At 44.3% G+C, this 20,687-nt stretch overlaps 1 protein-coding gene across 2 annotated transcripts in view; it reads right to left on the bottom strand.

The window, feature by feature from the left end:
• Positions 1 to 20,687, bottom strand: part of LRIF1 (ligand dependent nuclear receptor interacting factor 1) — a 104,877-nt gene that overhangs the window by 58,682 nt on the left and 25,508 nt on the right. For both annotated transcript variants that reach the window (XM_086933753.1, XM_086933754.1), the window contains exon 2: positions 10,049 to 11,507. In XM_086933753.1, the coding sequence (XP_086789879.1) occupies positions 10,049 to 11,507 (1,459 nt within the window). The remainder of the gene's footprint in view (positions 1 to 10,048; positions 11,508 to 20,687) is intronic.

Genomic DNA, 20,687 nt, shown 5'->3' with positions numbered 1-20,687 from the left:
TGAATAGGAATATGAAAATCGGCATCCTTGAGGTCGAGTGTGCCCATGAAGTCTCCTTGTCGTAACAACGGAATGATATCATTAACCGCATCATTGCTACGGCTATTTCCCGTGCTGCGCTGCAATTTTTAAAATCCCTTGTTATGTGACAAGGTCAACTCGTCAAACGCACAGCGCAGGTAACACCCATGACGAGTTGACCTTGTCACAAGCATCGAAGGGGTTAAGAGTGACCATGTGAAAGTGCCCTGAGAGAATGTACTCGTTTAGGGGTCTGAGATCCAAAATTGGTCTAGGGACCCGCCCCTTTTTGGGAATAAGGAAGATTAGTGAATAGATCCCAGCGCCCGGTTGGTGGAGTGAAACGGGTTCTATAGCTCCTTTTCAGAGAAGTGATTGTACCGCTTCCTCCAGCAACTGTTGATTTTGTGAGTAAAGTCTGTGTTTGCGAGGTGGAATGTTGGGAAGTGTGGAAGTGAGCACCAGACAATAACCATGTTGGATAAAATCCAACACCCAGGTCGGAGGTGATGCTCCACCAGGTGGGAGCGAACCTTTGTAGTCGATCCCGACAGGTGTTGTGTGATTGGTGGGGAATTAGTGATTAGGTGGTTGTGGTCGAAAGTTTGGTACATCCGACCTGGTGCCTGGAGTGGTCACCCCTATATGAGCATTGGTAGTATCTTCTAGGCGAGGTGGCTGTTGGTATGAGATGGATGTTTCAGGAGAGGTGGTCTTAGACCCTCAACAATAAGATGAGCAGCAAAAGGAGCCACGGTGAGATGGTGTCTGCAGCATTTCCATGGCTTTGGCTGTCTCATTATATTTTTTTTTTCTAGTAAGGCATCTTCCTGAGGGCCGAGTAGATGCTCCCCAGCGAATGGGAGGGCCAGAAAATGTTGCTGTTCCTCGGGTTCAAACCCTCATAACCGAAGCCAGGCATGTCTGCGTAGGAATAAGGTAGAGTTTATTCCTCTTCCTCCCGTACCAGCAGCATCGAGAGCACAACGTATAGTTGTGTTAGAAATTAACTTACCCTCAGAGTCTATTTGATAGACTCCTTTTTTGTGCTCTTTTGGGAGGTATTGGAGGAGTTGCTCCATCTCGTCCCAGTGGGCTCTATCATACCTAGGGAGGGAGCGGATGTAGTGTGCAATACCTATGACTGGCGGATTGTGCGGCCACCTGCTTTCCTGCTGCGTTAATCTTTATACTTTCCTTATTTGGTGGAGGGGCTTCACCAGAGGTTTGGGAATATGCTCTTTTACATGCAGGAGCCTCAACTAAAAAGTCAAGTGGAAGTTGACTGTTAATATATATGGGGTCATTAGGGGAAGGTTTATACTTTTTACCTACTCTTTGCTTTATGACCCTAGATCCATCTGAGTCATTAAATGTCATAAGTGTGATGGAGCAAACCCTTAAGCATCGGCAAATATAGTGTAGAATAGTATGTGGAGGAGCGTCTTTCAAATAAAACATTGTCCTCCAGGGGCTATGTATGTAGCAGCACCTTATGAAAGGTGGCAAGTCTACCAATTAAGTCATGATAAACAGTAGTGTCATCTGGGGGAGATGGCTTTGTAGGGTACAGATGTAGGTCTGCATTACCTGGTGGGTCAGTATCATACATGTCCCATGGGTAATCCTGTGGTGGGATATTGAAAGTGTTATCATCTCCACCCTCCAAGTAAGAATCTATTGACCCTTCAGGGGAATATGATGCAGGGTCAGCTGGTGAAGCAGGAGGTTAGGGTGCATATCTTGGAGCTGGTATAGATGGTGGAATGATATGCACAGAACTTGTAGCCTTGTCGATCTTTTTCCTTTGTTTGGGGCGGAGTTGGAAAGTCCAAAGCGTCTTCAAGTATTCAAAAGACATCTGCCTCTTGGAAGATTATGCACCAGAGTGGATAGATCTAGTGATTATTCAGCCTGTGTTGGGATGGATCATAATATGCTTTTGCAGAGAGTCAAGCTTGTCTTGAAGTCTTTGAAGCAAGGGTTCCAAGGAACTCGATCGACTGGCGGTTCTGCTGGACACCGAAGTGCTCGGTTCCGATGCTGATGTTTTCGGCTCAAAGATTTCGGCTCCGATGGGGTAGGTTTTGGTGCAGACACCAGTTGGTGTTTCAATGCGGTAGTTTTTGGCTCCAAAGCTCGACTTGAGTCTAACACTGGAGTAGCTGGCTCGGAATCTTGTGGCTTTGATGGCTTCTTCGGCTCGGAGCAAGGGCTGGGCATTTCCGAAGAAGCCATAGGTCCATGGCCCAAAGGCAGTTGTGGCCCGTGCAATATGTTTAGATTGTGCTTGAACAGGAAGTCGACCCTTTGCAGTGGTCAGCTGGGGTCAATGTTGAGGTGGTGGGGGCGCAGTACTCACGACCGGCTGAGCAGGAGGTAGATCTTGTATCACAACTTCGGAGCTGGGGCTATCATTGGGGAAGAAGGTATCTTGGTCTGCAGCCAACAACTCTGAGTGATTATTGTCTTGGATGTCTGGTGTATCGTCCACACTCCTACCAGACATTTCGAAATGTCAGCCCGACTGTCGCTAAAGTCTTTTTGGACCTGGAGTGGCAAGGCTTGTAGCGGTCCTTGACATGTTCTGGGTAAAGGCCCAGATTACACAACTGGTGGAGATCGGAGCGAGGATATTTAGCATGACACGGAGGACAGAAGCGAAAAGGTGTCCGTTTCATCACTGAGTGGACTTGGTGTGGGGGGGCACAACTAAGCATTTACAAAATGAAAGTCGTCAAACCGGACGGGCGGAGAAGGAGAGGAAAAAGGAGAGAGAAGGACGGAGGGAAAGGGAGGGAGGGAGAAGGAGAGAGAACCACAAAATCGATAGTACCAACAGAAAGCAGGTATGAACTGAGAAAAGTGCAGCACGACGGTGTCAAACCGGAGCAGGACAGCCCACGTCCGAACCAAACGGTGGAAGAAAATAAATTGAGTCTATGAAAATGCAGATTACTAGCAAGAGGAGGAGTCACACTACCTCATGACTTGAACTACTGTCTTCGAAGAAAAAAAACTTGCACACATCCAAGCCCAACACTAGATGGCAGGATTATGCGAAGCATGTATATCTAAAGCCACACATGCCTTCAAACACTAGTTCCTGATTCTCTGCCTTTCTTTCTTGCAGGCATTCACATAGAATGTGCCATTATTCTTCAGCTTGCCTCATTAATAGAACCACTCTTTCTTTAAAACAATCATACTATAAACTTGCTTTAAGGCACCTTTTCTTTTATATCGAATGGCTACTCCAATTTACAGCTACATGAACAGGTATGTAAGAGCTGATTTTGATTGAATAAAAATGTGCTTAACATAATGAACTGTTCTTCATTTAAACAAAAACGCTGCATTTGACAGATCTGTGTTTTCCTACGATTGGCTTAACTAGCCCCAAACTAGACTTTACTTCAGTCATTAATTTTAACGCAGCAAATTTGCTCTGGCACCACATGTAACCTAATGTACATCGGTACTCTGTGTGCACATGCAGTTCCCCGAAGAATTATGGAGGAATCATTTTGCAACACTCAAGGTTCTGCCTGCCTGTATCGCTGTTTATGGGGCTTCCACTGTTTGTGTAACTAGATTTTTGTTGCCACATCGGACCTTAGCTCAGAAAATAGAACATTTTTAGTAATTTGGAGGATAGTGCTGGGATGGCGGCAATAGGTGACATTGTAGAGTAAAAAATTTGCTAGCATTCACTCCAAGAATTTTCAATTCTATTAAGGACACAGAGGCTAGAATTATGCTTCTCTTTTTTTATTTGGTACTCACAGCAGCCAATGAAAACGTTTTGTATGCAAATAAAACTACATTTACCATGATGCTTGTCCATTCATCACAACCTGTACAGCCCTATAAGAGCCACTGCATCCTGTTTCTCTTCCTCTTTCTTTGCTCTAACCTTAACAGTCAATAACATTAATAATTGCAGTCCAAAAACAAGGAGAAGGAATCCCAACAACCATCCTCCAACGTGGAAGAACCACATTCCGATTGAGAAGTTTACGTCTCCGAAACCAGAAGCAGACCTGCTCCGTCGTCTTTCTCGAACCTGAAAGGAATGAGACAGGAAAAACCCGTAACTTTTGCTTAAACAGCATATCAAATACATGTGGGTGGGTAATTATTACCAATATAGTACTAAAACCGGGTGGGATAATCCTCGCCTCCGTGTCCTTAATAGAACTGAAAATTCTTGCTGTGAATGCTAGCAAATTTTTTATTCTATTACAGGACCGGAGGCTTCGTATTATGCTAGTTTAACGCTTATAATACACAGCAACATTTATATCACCCACCGATTGGTAATAATTGCTGAAACAGAAATTCAGAAATCGAGACCTTGAGGTGTTTGAACATACAGAAATAATCATATAACATTAAGAACCATGGCATCATGAACAGGCTGTGACCGGACATTTGGTATGAAATTATTATTCCCTGGAATAATCGTCCTCAACCATGTGGTTAGTATAGTCGCTGGCAGATGTTAAAAGATTTTTGTAACGCAACCAACCATTAATTATATCTTGGATACTGAAGCACCTGGAATAGAATGTGCCCCAAACAATTTGGGTAGGAATCCCTGCTGCCTTCATAGCAGACTTGAGCCAGTAGCTATCGAGACCGCAGTAACAGGTTGTTACTAGGACCGCTTGTAAATTGTAAAACAGTAAACCCATAATTTGTAGCTGGAAAGCGTTCTATGAAGCAGACCTTGATAAGCTGTGGTCCTGGTATAAAGCGAAATGAAACCTTGTTTGAAATGACTACCGTACCTGTAAAAATCCAGTTTGGTGTTACCTGCTGTAGGAACTGCGACAGGTAAAAAAAGGCCTTGCGTCACCGCATGAACCGGAATCTAATCCTGGGTAGTATATATGAATAGCCCATTATAAATAAGGGAAGCTAGAGAAAAACCCGCCCCCTTAGAGGAATATCCTGATCTGGGAGGGAGTTAATGGAATACCTGACGAGAAAGATTGGCACAAGCCCATCCATTCACCCTCTGTTGGAAAATACTAGGCCGAAAAAATGGCCGAACGGCTGTTGTAAGCCGAGCGAAAAATCAATATGTACAACAGTTTTGGTAGAAGAGCGTCCGTCATGTGGGGAAAATTAACCCCACAGTAGAGACATGTGTGATGTATCTACCCGCTAACATGACCTTTCCACGTTGAAAGGATCGCAATGGAATGAAGAACCTGGAGTATAAGGGAGCGCCAGCAACGCAGTTAAGCGCCGGGCAAGTTTCCGTTATCGGGAACCTTAAACAAGAAAAGGTGGTTGCTTACTTGACGGCGGACATGCAAGAAGCCCCGGTAATCATGTGAAAGGATACAAATCATCCTGAGCAGGACACAACCCTTAGCCATGGATGTTGAAGTCAGCATGGAGGTCTTCATACATCAGAAATGCTAGGATCTGTTTCTGCTGACAGTGAAGGTGTAAAAATAATAATCCACATTTGTAAAGCGTGAACGATCACAGTAGGGTCTCATGGCGCAGGGGCGGTCAGGAAGATTAAGCAAGCTATTGCCCCGAGTTACATGGTGCTGGGCTAATCTGGCACCGAGGATCGAACCGTGATCCCCAGATTCCAGTGTCAATCGCCTTGGCACCACGCCCCTTGCCAATGTAAGGCATTGGAAGGGTGGCTGAGGGATTAGGAGTTGAAGCTTCCAATAGTAAGAAGATCAGGAACGTTCTAATTTGGCGGTAGCTCCGGTTACAAATATATTGTACAAGTGTCAGAGAAACTAATGGGAACAAAGGTAATAATACCAGTACACCAACAAGTGCCCGAAGGGACTCTTGCACGGAGAGCTCCAGAATGAGCTTCCAGGGGAATATGTGAAGGATTGCACCATCAGAGACAGGCCAGAGAACGGGGTACTGTTTAGAGGACGAACACCCTGAGGCATAGGGGAACTGAAGTGTAGCTGGAACCGGCCATGATATTGTGTATTCCCGAAAAGGGACCGGAAGCTGAAACCCTGAAGCATAAGGGATTATAGTCGAAAATGGCCATAAGAAAGTGGAAATTTCAATTTCAATTTCAGAAATCTTTATTTCGATCATTAAATGTCATAAAGGAAATACAAATTATTTTATCATTAAGAAGAATTAAAAAAAAAACATTATACAAGTATGCTATTTTTTAAAATACAATTCTAAAAGAGATGGTTATACAGATGCTAGGTGTAATACAGTTTTTGAAGAACACGACTGGACCAATTGTAAGGGGGGTAAGAAAGATGTTTCGCACGGTTATAGTGTCCTTAATTATTCGTGCACGCACCCGCCACATTGCAGTCAGGAATTTTGCCATTGCAAACACTGTTGGGACAGATAAATCTGTCTTTAGGACTCTGTAGGCCGGGGCGTATGTTCTAAAGCCCAGGTTTTTTAAATGAGGGAAAGTGGAAATGTAAAGGACTGTTAGTATGAAGTATCCTTGAGAATCTAGGGGAAGGTTAAACATGCCCATATACTCTAGATACCTTTGCAACAAAGCTAATGGTGCATGGCCACCCATTTGACATGATTAAATTATCCATTTTGCCGAAAAAGGATTTGCACCTCTTGGAGGAGATGGGGCGAAAGATGTACCCAAAAAAACGTATCGGGTTCACTGCAACCCGCGGAGCCACCGCAGAGACTGAACCATCTAGCACGACAGTTCTGGAAAAATCCTTCCTATAAAGATCTAGAATCAGGAGGGAGCGGATGTCAACACTAGGAAGAAGACCGACCTTGGCTTTAGGAGAAATAAAATAGGATAAGAAAACGAAAAGAAAACGAAACAAGACAAAAAACAACGCCCAAAGTATATGCATAAATAATGATGGGCGGTCCTGGAGGCTTGCTACCCTGTGCTGGGGACTGTATACCTTGGGCCCTGGTGACTGACACTGGGATGGAAAATCCCGATTGGCACCGAGTGCATTCTGGGGCGAACGCTCATTAATGTAGGTTTCATCCTCCTTGTATCTCACCTGGCCTGTGTAAGGGTGTCTGAATGAAATATTGTAGTGCAAGGCACCAATCACGGAGGAGTAAGAGGGGGAGCCAACCCTTTGCACACTAGAAGTGAAAATAATAATATATCCGGCTCCTCAGCAAAGCTGTAGTCCAAGTCATTCCAGCCCACAAGGGTGTAAGAGCCATGTCTAGTTATAAGGAGCGTGTGCGCACTCCGAGGGCCCTCCTGTTGTTACAGCCGGAAAGGCGCAAGTCAAAATTGCTCTGTCTGAACATGAGGCATTAGGAGCAAACTCGGAAATCGTGCGAAGGGCGTGATCCAAACTGGTATAAATTGAACCCGATTAGGTTACGTCCCCCGGAGCGTCATCTGCTCTATTCCGCACCCAGCCACTAGGGAAGGCCTTTGGCGGATAAGCGCGAAACTGCGCCATGAACGGAAGTATTCCCTGATATACACATGGACGTACATTGTGAAGTTACTAGTTTAGAACAACATCTAGTACATACCTGCATTGAACACGCAACCCTTGGTATTAGTAAGATACCTTACCACTACCCGACAGTGGCTTAGTAGGAACGCTGGAACCCCAGCACGGTGCCTTGCTCTCCTGGCCGCGTCTGGATTTTGTGTCCAGCTGGGCCAATATATGTAGAGTCAAAATGTAAGATGAGAGCAAGCTATCTCCACTCCCACAGGAGCGTCTTCAGGTTGTGTGACCGGAAGGGTTAACCGTTTCGTGTTACAACACATTCATCTACTAGGGAAGTGAGGCCTGAAGCGTATAATGCAAATTGTGCAGGTATTGCAACTTGATGCGCACATTGCTAAAACCCAACCGGTCAAGGAACATTTCAATTATCTCGCCCGCGGGCGAAAACAATTCCTGGCAGGAATGCTTAATAAGTGTGAGAAACTAAGGGAACAGTAAATAACACCGAAAGTTGCAAGGTCCTTACTATAACAGGTAGAAGTACATATGAATACATATAACAGAAATCCGTCAGGCCTTTATTGTAAAAGGAATAATACATATAAATAAATAGAGTAAGTCATCAAAAGAGTGGATATCGGGCTGAGCGAGCGCCATCGTAATATGAATAGCACAGATGTCGACACCAGACGCACACTGTACATACAATTCTAAAGGAGGCAGCGCTAGCCTCTATTCTGCGTGCTTCCAAAAAGAAATCTGACTGGACGGCCGCGTGGGCCGCAGTGAGAGAATGCGGTATCTGCCCAGCGGGGAGCAGACACAAGGAACACCTGAAACACTGAAAAACATGCCGCCAAAGGCAGCGCAATATTATCGTAGCACGGGAGGCTTTCCAATATTTCCTGAGGCTGGAAGTCTTAAAACATAAATAGCGCCCGCCGGAGGCGGGAGAAGGGTCTTCGTGCGCTCGTGTGAGCGGCCAAAACTATTTGGCACAGCCGCATTAAAAGAAATATGTAGGCTTTAAAGGGGGAACAACTAAGAGCGCCAACACAACTGAACTTAAGCATATTAGTTCAGCAGCAGAATAATTATGAGCCCGGGGGCCGCCCGCATGACGCCTTAGCTTCGCTCTCGGCGAGAGCCTCTTGAAGTTATCGCTCCCGGCTGGAGCTCATCAGCATGCCTGAAGGTAGTAGCAGGCCAGCGGGAAATCAGCCTGATGCACATGAAACACACTCAACACCAGAATGTTTAAACGCAGCGCGATGCGTGTGCTAGCGTAAAGACAGTATTAATGGAGAGAATTACGATGCTAGTGCGCTTACAAATGCAAAACAGCAGAGTTTAAAACATAGCGTGATCTACGTGCAAGCATAGCCATACAATCATAATCATCACAAATTAATTAACGACCAAAGAAGGCAAATATCATATTATAGTTCTCGAGCACTTAACTTCCTGCGTGAGCAGCAAAGAAAGAGGAAGAGAAACAGGATGCAGTGGCTCTTATAGGGCTGTACAGGATGTGATGTATAGACAAGCATCATGGGAAATGTAGTTTTATTTGCATACAAAACGTTTTCATTGGCTGCTGTGAGTAGCAAATAAAAGAAAGAGAAGCATAATACGAAGCCTCCGGTCCTGTAATAGAATTCTGCACTGGGATTCCTTTAGCTTTGCTCACCTTATGCTTTCCATTGATGTCGATTGTGAATTTCACTATACAAGTTAGTACAATTTGGAGGTGAGACAGACTTCTGATCCCAGACTTTGGAGATTAAACCCTTGTTGGTTTGTAGATTAAACCCTTGTTGGTTTGTATCAAGCTTTGGACTTGACTTCATGCAATTCTCTTGCTGAATTTGACAAACCCTTAAGCTAATGCCTTAGATTTATCGGATATGCACTTTTATTAACTATTGTTTTTTACCTTCTGTATTGCACATTGAATTATTTTTATATCCCTTTATGGTTTGTATTTACTACTGACCCCAGAAGAGTTTTTCTTCGAAAATGATATTTATTTCTCTTTTTATGTCTGGGTGCCATATAGAGACACAATGTCTCATACATGCTTGATCCTGAGTAGGTGCTTTATCTTGATAAAATTGTCAACACAAATATAAGTGTAAATTGCATGCAGGTTTTTTTTTTATTCGTCCATTGTTGTGCTGTTGGCAAAATCTGACTGCAAGTGTTTAGAGCAACAAAATAAAAGGAGCATGATTGCATAAATGCTACCTTTTCTGAAGTTCCACAAAGCCATGATAAACATTACAGCCACTGCATAAGAATTTGAGCCTTCTTCAAAAGGTAACCAAAAGTTAAATGTTTCACCGAGTTAAATGGGGCAAACTTTAAGGGCAAAAATAAATGGAGTAAAGCTTCAGTCAGTATTAAGTTTGTGAAACCAGTATACAGGGATAAACTGAAGGTGAAACAGACTTATTCAACATCTTATCTGCATGTTTTTCAGATGCCAACAAAGATTACTAACGTTTAATATACTGTACATCATATTTAGACATTACCTAACACAGTAGGAACTAGTTATTTTAAAAAGAAAATATGTGATCAAACATATTTACCTCCCGAGTTAGCGAAACCGTAGTATCAGATCGGCTTGCCAAATTCTTCATGGGATCATTCTTCTCTGGGGTTGCACATTCATTCATGGTCACAGTAGAATGTTTGTGGTTTTCCGGATAAATTGATTTAATCGAACACTCGCCATTCGTGTTAATTTTAATCGTAGACACAATTCTTGGGTGGTTTTCTTTATTTCCGGGAATGGCAACACCTTGTGTTAATAGAGGAGTTTCCTTGACCTTAAACGGAGAGCTCACTTCTGAATTTATGCATGTTTTGATGGGGCCAGCGTGAGGAGTATTTCTGTTTTTCGATAGGACCATATCTACGACTTTGCTAGATATATTATTTACAGAATCAGTGGCCAATGTTCCATCTGTAGGCTTGTCTGGAGTCTTAATATCGGATGAGCTTGTTTTTTCATATTCATTCGGGCAAACATCAATGCCCTTTTTTGCAAGCAGATACAATTTGCCATTGTACAAGACTAAAGAATTCTCTTTAACCGAAGTGACGCCAGTTGTGGCTGCAGATGTACTCGTAGGGCACAGAGGAATCAGATTTGCTGAACTATTTTCTGTTGTTTTCATGCCTGTCAAGGTCTTTAGTATCTTGGAAGCCATACTGTTTGAGGACTTTACAGGAATAAGACACTGCGACTCTGTCTGTGGACTATCGTGCACAACCCACTTCATTGGACTACCCTGGCATTCCTCACGGTTTGAGCTTTTTACACCAGGGGCAGGACAGCTTTTTGGATCTTGTGCTGTGGCATACATTGCTGGCTTGGAGTGCGGTACGTGTGGTTTGGGGTATAGGGTTGGCAAGCGCTTAGGAGTGTCTGTCTTCACAGTGTTGACCGGTGACACGTAAATAACACTTGGCATCTTGGAGCACTGTGTCCCAGAGGCACTCACTGCAGCAGTTGCAAGTATCTTCTGCTGAACAGCAGGAGGCAAACAAGAAGCTGGCACTGACTTGACCTCAGCATTAGCTGGGATCTGAAGATGATGCCCAGAAGACAGCACAGGGCACCCCACCGTACCAGGAAGGTTGTTTGGTTTTACTGCCATGCATGGCTTATCTCCGTGTTTAGTTGACAGTGGAAGAGGGGCGGTCCTTTGGTGCATCAAAGGTTTATCCACAGGAACAGCAGTGCCATGGAAGGATGAGGTGGAGCGTTCTATGGCAGTATTGTGAACAAGTCCTGGGGGATCATTCTTGCCAGATAAAATACTTGTCCCAGTGTTTAATTGCTGACCAATAGGCACAGGAACCAATGGAACTGTAGTGCTGCTCGAGAACGGCGTATTTAGTGAAGCACTTTTGGGACTTGGAATACTGGCAGTAGAAGAACTGGTCGTGACGGGTGAAGGAGAAACAGGAACCAGTTTCAGAACATTTTTTCCTTCCAGCAGAGAAGTATTAATTATTTTGTATATTCCACCTATTGCAATGCTTTAACAAATGAAACAAAAAAAGAAGTGAGTTAAAAACGGAAGTTACGAATTAAAAGCGTCAAGGTTTCAGTTTCACATTATGAGTCAACTTATATAAAGTAAGGCTCATCTTAAAATATGGCTACCATAGAAAATTACTAACAACGCCAGTTCACTTTTAGACTATAGCCCTCATTACAAATGGTGCAAATTTACCTAGAGCTATGAATTACGCTTTTTGTAACCGTAGGGGTCTCCGGTTCCAGAATTATCAGGTTTACAAACTACTAACACGATAATTTCAGGCCCACTTTAACTGCTGTAGGGAGCTGTGGACTGCAGCACAGTCAAGCCACCCTCACAACCCCTGCAGCACCTAGGAGAGAGCGGGCAATACTTATCCCGGACAAGATGGAGCCTGCCTTTACCCAAGATGCCCCCAACACACACACTCAACCACCATCTGCCCTCCCAAGGATACTTTCTACCTGCTTAAAGGGGGCCAGAAATTCTCAGAGATTCTCTCTCCGGAATGGGGGCAGGGGGGACGGACGGCTAACATTCCAATCCAGATTCCACGCGAACCAGAGCACCGAAACTGCCCTGATCCCAGCCACAGACGACATCAGAATCCTCCTAAACCGTGGAGAAATGGCTGCCCTGATCCTCCTGGACCTCACAGCAGCCTTCGACACTGTGTCCCACTACACCCTGATCAAGAGGCTTCATCAGAACGCCCTCAAATGGAATGCATCCATCCTCACCGGAAGAACCCAGAGAATCCGCCTTTCACTCTTCACCTCGGAACATGAGATCATCATCTGAGGCGTACCTCAAGGTTCATCCCCCAGCCCTGCTCTGTTCAATGCCTACATGGCCCCCATGGCGAATCAGAATCCAAGGACTTAACATCATCTCCTATGTAGAAGACACCCACCTCATCCTATCAATCTCAAGACCCTTCCGCTGTGAGGACCAACTTCCCTTTCCATGACCAGCGTTGCGGCCTGGATGCAAAACATCTGCCTTAAACTCAACACAGACAAAACAGAAGTACTGATCTTTGGTAACAACACCTCCCCAGGGAATGACTCCTGGTGGCATGCTGGATTACCAGATCAATGTAGTCTACTCCGCCTGCTTCCTCAATCAGCGCATCCTCCGAAAGATCTTCAAATGTCTCCAAGTCACCAACAGACGCACGATCACTCAAGCCATGGTTACTAGCAGCTTGGACTATGGCAAAGCACTCTACGTAGGAATTACCACACACCTCCTGAAGAGACAGCAGACCATACAGAACTCAGTGGGCAGACTCATTCTCAACCTCCCAAACATCACCATACATCTGAAGATACTCCACTGGCTTCCTGTCCATAAGAGATGGCAATTCAAGATGCTGACCCAAGTCTACAAAGCCCCGCACAATCAAGGACCAGTATACATTAACTACCGCCTGATCTTCCGCAAATACTTCCGACACCTGCGCTCCACTTCCCTTTCCCTCACTCACACCCCCTGCATCCGCTGAAGCAACAGTGGAGGACGCTCATTCTCATATCTTGCCTTGAAGTCCTGGAACAGTCTCCTCCTCCACCGCAGGACCTCACCCTCTTTAGGAATTCAGAGGAGGACTCAACACCTAGCTGTTCAGCAGATTCCTCCCATTCAGGTTGTCTCTCAGCACCTTGATACCCTCGTGGGTGAATAGCAGTGCTTTACGAATCTTGTTTGATTGACTGATTGATTGATTTCATGGATACAAACCAAATTTGGAGGTTCACCCTCGCCCCCCTACACCCTTCCAACCCCATGCAACCACCTTCTACTGTTAATCTCATAGAAGGTTAAACATTCGCATTACTAGAACGATTTACTTATGGTGAAATGATATTGTTTGATGGGACATGGATTATAACTGGGTGCAAAGGACTTAACCTACCTTTTGATGCAGGAGCCCCTTTGCAAAAAGGAAATGCAATCAAAAGTGGGTCCATGCATGCTACATCATCCCTAGCACAGGCCTGTAAGCAGGGCCATTGGAATTATGCAATTTTATGTCTGTAGCACTTTCTACATACCTATGGATCAGTCGCATTTGCCACATAATCCATCATCTGCTAAATAATTTGCAGATTTTAACAAAAAAAAGTGTTTCTAGCTTAAACGGATTGAAAGTTACTAAAAATGTGGGGACGCGTGTTGACGTACAGTGGAAGGCCCTTCACAAACGTCCACTGATCATATTTTTGTTACTTATCGCTGTATATGGGTGTCAAACTGTTAAAGTGGAAAAATGACAATTTAATGAGGTAAAACAACCAGAAAAGTGCGGCATTATGCTGCAAAGGCTACCTTTCCTTGCATCATAATTTAATCATCTCTGCAGCATAATTTGGGCCTCCCCCGCTGCATAATTTCAGTCGCCCTGCCTAAGTCACCTAAAATTTATTATCTGTGCTTTACATTCAAATCAAGGTGGTGTACTTAAGTATAATACCAGGGTGGGGTAATGGGCAAATACAAGTTGTACATGGAGTTAATGTTTAAGCATACGCAAGAACAGGTAAACTGACCATCACAGTGGCACTCTGGCTTCGAATTTCTTTGAAAATTAAAAGCACTGGCAATGCACCAAAGGGTCAAATTATCACCACTTAAGAAGCAGTAACAAATAGGAAATATCTCAGTGGGAGGAACAATTAGGGTCTTATATAAATATATAGCCAATACTATTGCAGCAGGAAAAAAGTCACCCACCTGTATCGTATTTGAGCTCTACGTATTATACGTCAGTATGCATGGAGTAATAAAACATGAAAAACATTTTCAGTTTGTTTGTGGAAAAAATATAGTTTGGATACCAACTTGGACTGTCTGTAATCCGACCACTTGCGTAGCAACTTAAATTTCAAAATGGCTTTTGATTCAAGGCAGAAGCAGAGCTCAAGACTAATTTGCATACAGCTGGGTCGAAACTGAGGTGACATGGTGTGTAAAATACCAATCGATTGGAATTCGGCCCGAGTGACTACCAGTGTCTGAGATTAATTCAAGCATTTCATTCATCACTTTTTTGTATACTTTAGTTTGTCACCCTAAGAGGGACAAGTATACCCAGACGTTGGTCCTGTGTGCACTGGGTCACTGGAACCACGCTGTACCATGAGCTTCGAAAAATGGCGAAACCGGTCCTGGGTTGCTTGCGTGCCGGTCCAGGAAGGAAATGGCTTGGCAGTTCAGACTGTACTGCTCCAATTGGAGCAGGGTCAAGACTGATTTGCATATAGCTGTGTCCAAACTGAGATGACATGGGGTGCAAAATAATGATGGATTGGGATGCAGCCCGAGCAGGACATGCGAATTGCCGAGGAGTTTATGGTGAACTGACGGCCTCAGTAAGGTTTATGAGGCGCTAGGTCTGACATACACATGCCCTGGAGTTTTCAAGTGACTATTAAATCACACCAATATACTCTACAATCAACTTGGCTTGATATATGTACAGAATAAGACTAACATACAAGTTAACCAGAGGTTCAAAAGACTTAATGGAGCACTTCACTGAAGAATACAACGAATAGTGACATTTATGGATTTTATTGACATCTTGGAACTCATATATGCCCTGAAGACGTTCTGGTTTCAGAATGAAACGCGTTGGCTGTTGTTTTTCTAAAAGAAAGAGAAAATAAAAATAATAAAAAAAGACATCAGAACCATCTTGTGAAAACGGACTGCCTGTGATTTAAGTGGATTACTTATGGATTGAAATGTGGTGCAACCTCGATATAAGTTACAAAAACAGTAATATGGATAGACAAGTATTCCAGGCCTCTCTCTAAAATAGTCTTTTCTGCCTCCAGTCTACTATCAGACAGAGAGCTATTTTGGATATATTTTAGTTCAGGCTACACCAGGATCAGGCAGCGGTTCTCTTCTAGGACAGAGTTCTCTTGGATGGAATCTGAACCAAGTTCATGACTTTGGGCTTCCCCATTCCACCTCACACAATTGTTTTTTACCTTTGTTTCTCACCTCATGGCCCCTTCTCTGGTTTAATCTTAATGGAGTTCCCCAAGCCATGAATAGGTGAAGTTGAACTTTAAGGTGTTTCTTCTCAGTTGTCCAATCCCAGGCCACCCACGGTATGTTGAAAAAACAGATCTTGGAGTTTCAGAAAACTTTTTAGCTTTATTGAGTAGCGGAGCTAATATCTAAGTTGAATTGCCCTCAGTTTTTGTTTTACACAGTCAAAAGTTTTCAGTTGTTGAGCCTAGTGCAATCCAGAAAGAGGAGTATTTTGGCTAAGTCATAGATAATGGTTCCTTTTTGGCATGGAGCACAAAGGCTAAAATCACAGTCTCTAAAGTTCAGTATCCTTGCGATAAAAGGTCTGGAGCAAAGACTCTGGTGGTGTTAAACCCTCTGGATCATTGGTTGTGTGCTCTTTCAGTTCGACAACAAGGGGAGAGGTCAGCCTCAAGGACTCAGGAGCAAATTCAGCAAGGTCTCAGGCCAGTGCCTTCCACCCTCTCCAGGAAGTCTACCAGTTGGATGTTGTTGCCACAGGCTCTCACTTTTTCATCCTCCATGTGGCCCGTTAGGTCCTTAGACAAGGCAGACAGCCTGTTTACTAATGAGGTTAGGCCCTGAACCACATCTTCCAGTTTAGAGATGTGTTCTTCTGCATCAGTGAACCTATAAAACGAGTTTGATAGGGTCACAGATGGTTTGATAGAGTATGCAGTTGAAAGAGCATTACAGAATATAAGTAACTTGTTTTTGATAGATACTTGTAACCGTAGATTTCTCATCTTATGAACATATATCAAAAGCAGTGCCTCCAAAGTGATGGGTTTGAGGGATGGCTCTGACCAAAACATCCGGCAGGACCGAATGGGTAAAAATTCCCACCCAACAGATTTGACTATCATCACAGTAGTGCTTCAAGAACAAGTGAAATGAAGCACATCTCGTTCAGGATTGGCAGTCCATGTGCCAATGCAGTGGTAGCAGCCTTGGACCTAGTAGAATGATAGCACAAAGAGCAACACATCCAACAACCCTGCTTGCAGCAGTTCTATCTGCCAAGAGGTTCCCCAAGCCACAAACCTCTCCCACTGCCCAAGATTTGTATTCTACATGACTGTCTGGCTGCTAAGATAATATCCTCTAAGTCAGCAGGGATGTCGAAAGCAGTCAGCTGTCGCCGCTCAATCTCCAAGCATGGAGGTAAAGGTTGTACAGGCCCGGGTGAAGGCTTCCGTCTGGTTGCTGCAACAGAACATCCCCTTGAATCTGCAGCCTGATTGGGGGACAGATGCTCTTGACCAGAGGTTCTGGGTACTAGTCTCTCCTGGGCCAACTCAAAGCCACTAAGATGACATGCCCCCTGCTCATTCCTGATCTTGTTCAGAACTATGGGCAAGAGAGGGAGAGGTGGGAAGGCATAAAGGAATCTGAGCTCCATTCTAGGTGGTAAGCACCTCTAAGTAGCCTTGGGAACTCCAATGTGCAAGCTAGGACACTGTGTTTTCAGCAGAGGCGAAAAGATCGAACTAGGGTTCTATTTACTGTTGGAAGACACCATGCCCCACCTCTGAATGTGATTGCCCTGTTGCGATCTGCTGGCAATGCTGCCAAATTTAGTCCACCCAGGCGTTCTAAATACCGCTTGGTGGTTGCTTTTTCAAAAGGATGAGCTGCCACTCTGGCTCCAGACTCCAATAGCTACAGTCACTCTCTCACATCTTTTATGCAATTTAACTCTAGAAAAAGAGGAATGTGTTTTCACTAACATGAGCTTTATAATTGCAACACCTATACGATACAGAGACATGCAAAGAACAGTTACGTGGAAGAAAGTGTCATCTTTTGCTTAAATGAGTAGATGCTTTTGTGTGTCAGTATGGGTAGTCATATTGGTATGTATACTATTTAGGCATATGTACTTGGTTTTGATGGACTTACCAGTGTTATTATACATCGTTTTTAGTCACTAGTTAACATTTAGAAAATGTAGGATTCCTCTTGGAGATCGATGCAACAAATCTCACAAGCTGGAGAGCACGTCCCCAGCAAAGTATGATCATGTCAATGATACAGATTGTATGCAGCCCTTGTTCGCACAGTTTTTCATATCCTATATGGCTACTATAGTCAGTGGTCTAGTGTATCACCAGAGAGGTACACATACGGGAGCAGAGATGCATGGGTGAATCTATCCTGCATATCCCAATGATTTGAGTTCTGGAAACTTTAGCACGGACTGCCCCAGCTTGGCATGCAAGCATGCAGGGGTTCTCTACCACACTGTTGGGAAGTTGATATGTGTTTCGAATGGTAAGGTACATGCATGTTGATCACTGCCTGTTTCTTGGTGGCACATTTTGCTGTGCATGGTTCATTGTTGTACGGAGACTATAGTTAAAGGCATATATCGCAGTCTGTACAATACTTTACACATACAGTAAAGACCCTTGGCGTCCACTTTGGGAACAGGGCTTTACCAGCAACCAGTTAATGGCATGTGTTGTGGTTTGTGTGCTTAATAGAGAAAAGTAGGTATACAGGGTATTTACTTTGTGGGTGAACACACAAACAGATTTCAGCTTTTACTTGTGGTTGCCATTTGTTTACTCTGGGTCATAGCACAGATGTAACCTGTGTAGTTAACCACAACCTGTCAATTCAGTTGGTCTTTGTGCGAGCCCTAAAATAAGGATGCTTGGGCACCTCAAAACATTTGTCTACTCACTGGGCACTCTTTCCCCATTTCAATAACATGTGGTGTGGACTCGTGCACATGTCCCCTGATCCTTATTAAGAATGTATGTCTTACTTATTGAATATAATTAAGGATCATAGGTGACTAGAAAGATTATATCGAACACGGATTGTCTATTCACAAGGTATGCAGACTCACCACTCCTGGACTACACAGTTGGTCATCATAGTAGCCTAATTACACTAAGGCCCTATGTCTTTGATTTACAGGCATTAGACAGATGGGGCTGACCTGAGAAGACCAGTGAATTTGTTCCATCTGGGTCAAACGTCGACATACCACTGGGTTTGTCTTTTACACCATTGTCAAATGAGGATCCCATGAGGACATTAAACTTAATGGTATATTATTGTGTGACACCCTGTTATGTGTCACTCACTGAGCACTTTCTAGCACCTTGAGCAGCCTGCTCTATGTAATGCCATGTTATTGTATTGTGATTTATGAATATATATTATCATCAATCGACTTATGAGCCTTATGTTTGATTATGCATTTCCACTATCATACCCCATTGTGATTCATTATCTTGGGTAAGTAGATCCGTGAATGAATTTAACCCATGGGATCATTAGACAATGCATATCAGAACTGATCCAGGTTCAGCTCTGGGTAGAAGGGGCTGACCATTAGCACAGTGGTAGCAGTCTTCGCTCTGGTGGAATAGCTGCTCACCGAGCTGGATGCTTCATAACTAGAGACTATCCTTGACAGCGTCCTTTTCTGCATGTCTTCAATTTCTTTGCCCCAGAGAACCCTGCAAACAAAAAGCTGATCATCCACCTGATAGTGTTTGGTGTGACTGATTTCTAAACTCAGATCTTTTTTAGGATCCAGCTGATGCAATCTCTACTCCTTTTTCAAGAGTTGAAGCTGGACAAAGAATGTTGTAAGAGTGATGGATTTCAGACATGAAAAGCCATCATAACTTTACTCAGATGTTCCGGGTATCACACTCTCAATTAGGAGCCACTAGGGTAGCTGGGGCCCAGTTGTTCCTGATCTTCTTCAGATCTTGAAGTAAGGCGGGAAGGTGTACAGGGGTTCCATGCTCCAATCTAGCCAAAATGAGTCTTTGAGAGAGAACATTCCTGGAAACTCCAGCCTGCAAATGTTTTGCCATTTCACATTCGCTGTAGTGGCAAAAGTTCTAACCAGAATTTTCCCAATTGCTCAAAGACACCTTGTGATGCCTCAGAGCGTTTGAGCCGTTTTTGATTCACAAGGTGCCGCGAGTTGATTTCACCCACCCTGGCATTCAAAGATCTGGTAAGGTGGTTCATGCCCAGTCATTTCAGCCAGCACCAGAGACGAAGTGCCTTCTGGCGCAGGACCCGGGACTGCTTATTGCAGCCCACACAATGTTGGTGTAGTCCCTGAAAACCTGAACCGGCCTCCCTTTGATGGATGGTAGGACGGCCTTTAGCACCAGGTAAATGGCCCATGACTCCGAATGGCTGAGACAGGTCTCTGCCGGAGACCAAAGTCTCCTACAGCCACCTCTCCCAGATGGCCTTCCCAAAACAGATGGGGCACATCTGTAACCACTGTCAGCTTTAGATTGGACAGGGAGAGGGGTCTGCAGCTGAACCAACTGCAGTAGAGTCTCAACTGCTGGACTTTCAGGATCTGGATGGAATCTAATAGGTTTCCCTGGTTCTGGACCCACTGAAACTACAGGTTCCACTGCAAAGTCCACATATGCCACCTGGCATAGTCAACTATCCGGATGCAGGATGCGACAAGGACCAGTAGTCTCAGGCTGAAACATCAGGACAAACCCCAAATGCCCAGGACGTATTGTGGATGGAAGGCCCAAAACTGTACTGTATCCAGGATAACTCCAATGAAGGGGAGTCTCTGTGAAGGAATCAGATGGGGCGTTGCACTTTGATAGTGAACTTCAACAATGTTAGGAGGTTTCTCCATCATCTGAAGGCTGTCTATCAGTTATTGCAGGGAGCCGGCCTTTAACAACCAGTTGTCTAGGTAGGTAAAAACAGGATTTCCTGACCTCCAAAGGTGTGCTGTAACCACTACAGTCACGTTCGTGAACACATGAAGGGCAATGTGAGACCGAAAGGGAGCACTGCAAATTGGAAATGCTCCTGTCTGTGGGACGACAGGTAAGGTACATGAAAATAGGTATCCTGCGGGTCCAAATCTATCATCCAGTCACCTGTATCCAGGGCAGACAGAACCAGAGCCAGTGTGAGCATAATTAATTCGAAAATAAAAGGCCTTTGAACTTTGGCACAAATCTGAACCATCAAACTATCGCCTGATTGCCCTTCTAGACATCGAGGGCAAAGCATATGCCAGTGCGATCCTGAGGGACCTTACAGACTGGACGAACGCTGAAGGTCTCCTGCCATTCTGTCAAACTGGATTCAGACCAGGGTCCGCCAC

This window comes from Lissotriton vulgaris, chromosome 8, assembly GCF_964263255.1.
Source record: "Lissotriton vulgaris chromosome 8, aLisVul1.2, whole genome shotgun sequence".
Classification (NCBI taxonomy): domain Eukaryota; kingdom Metazoa; phylum Chordata; class Amphibia; order Caudata; family Salamandridae; genus Lissotriton; species Lissotriton vulgaris.
This window is presented reverse-complemented; position numbering and strand designations above follow the sequence as displayed.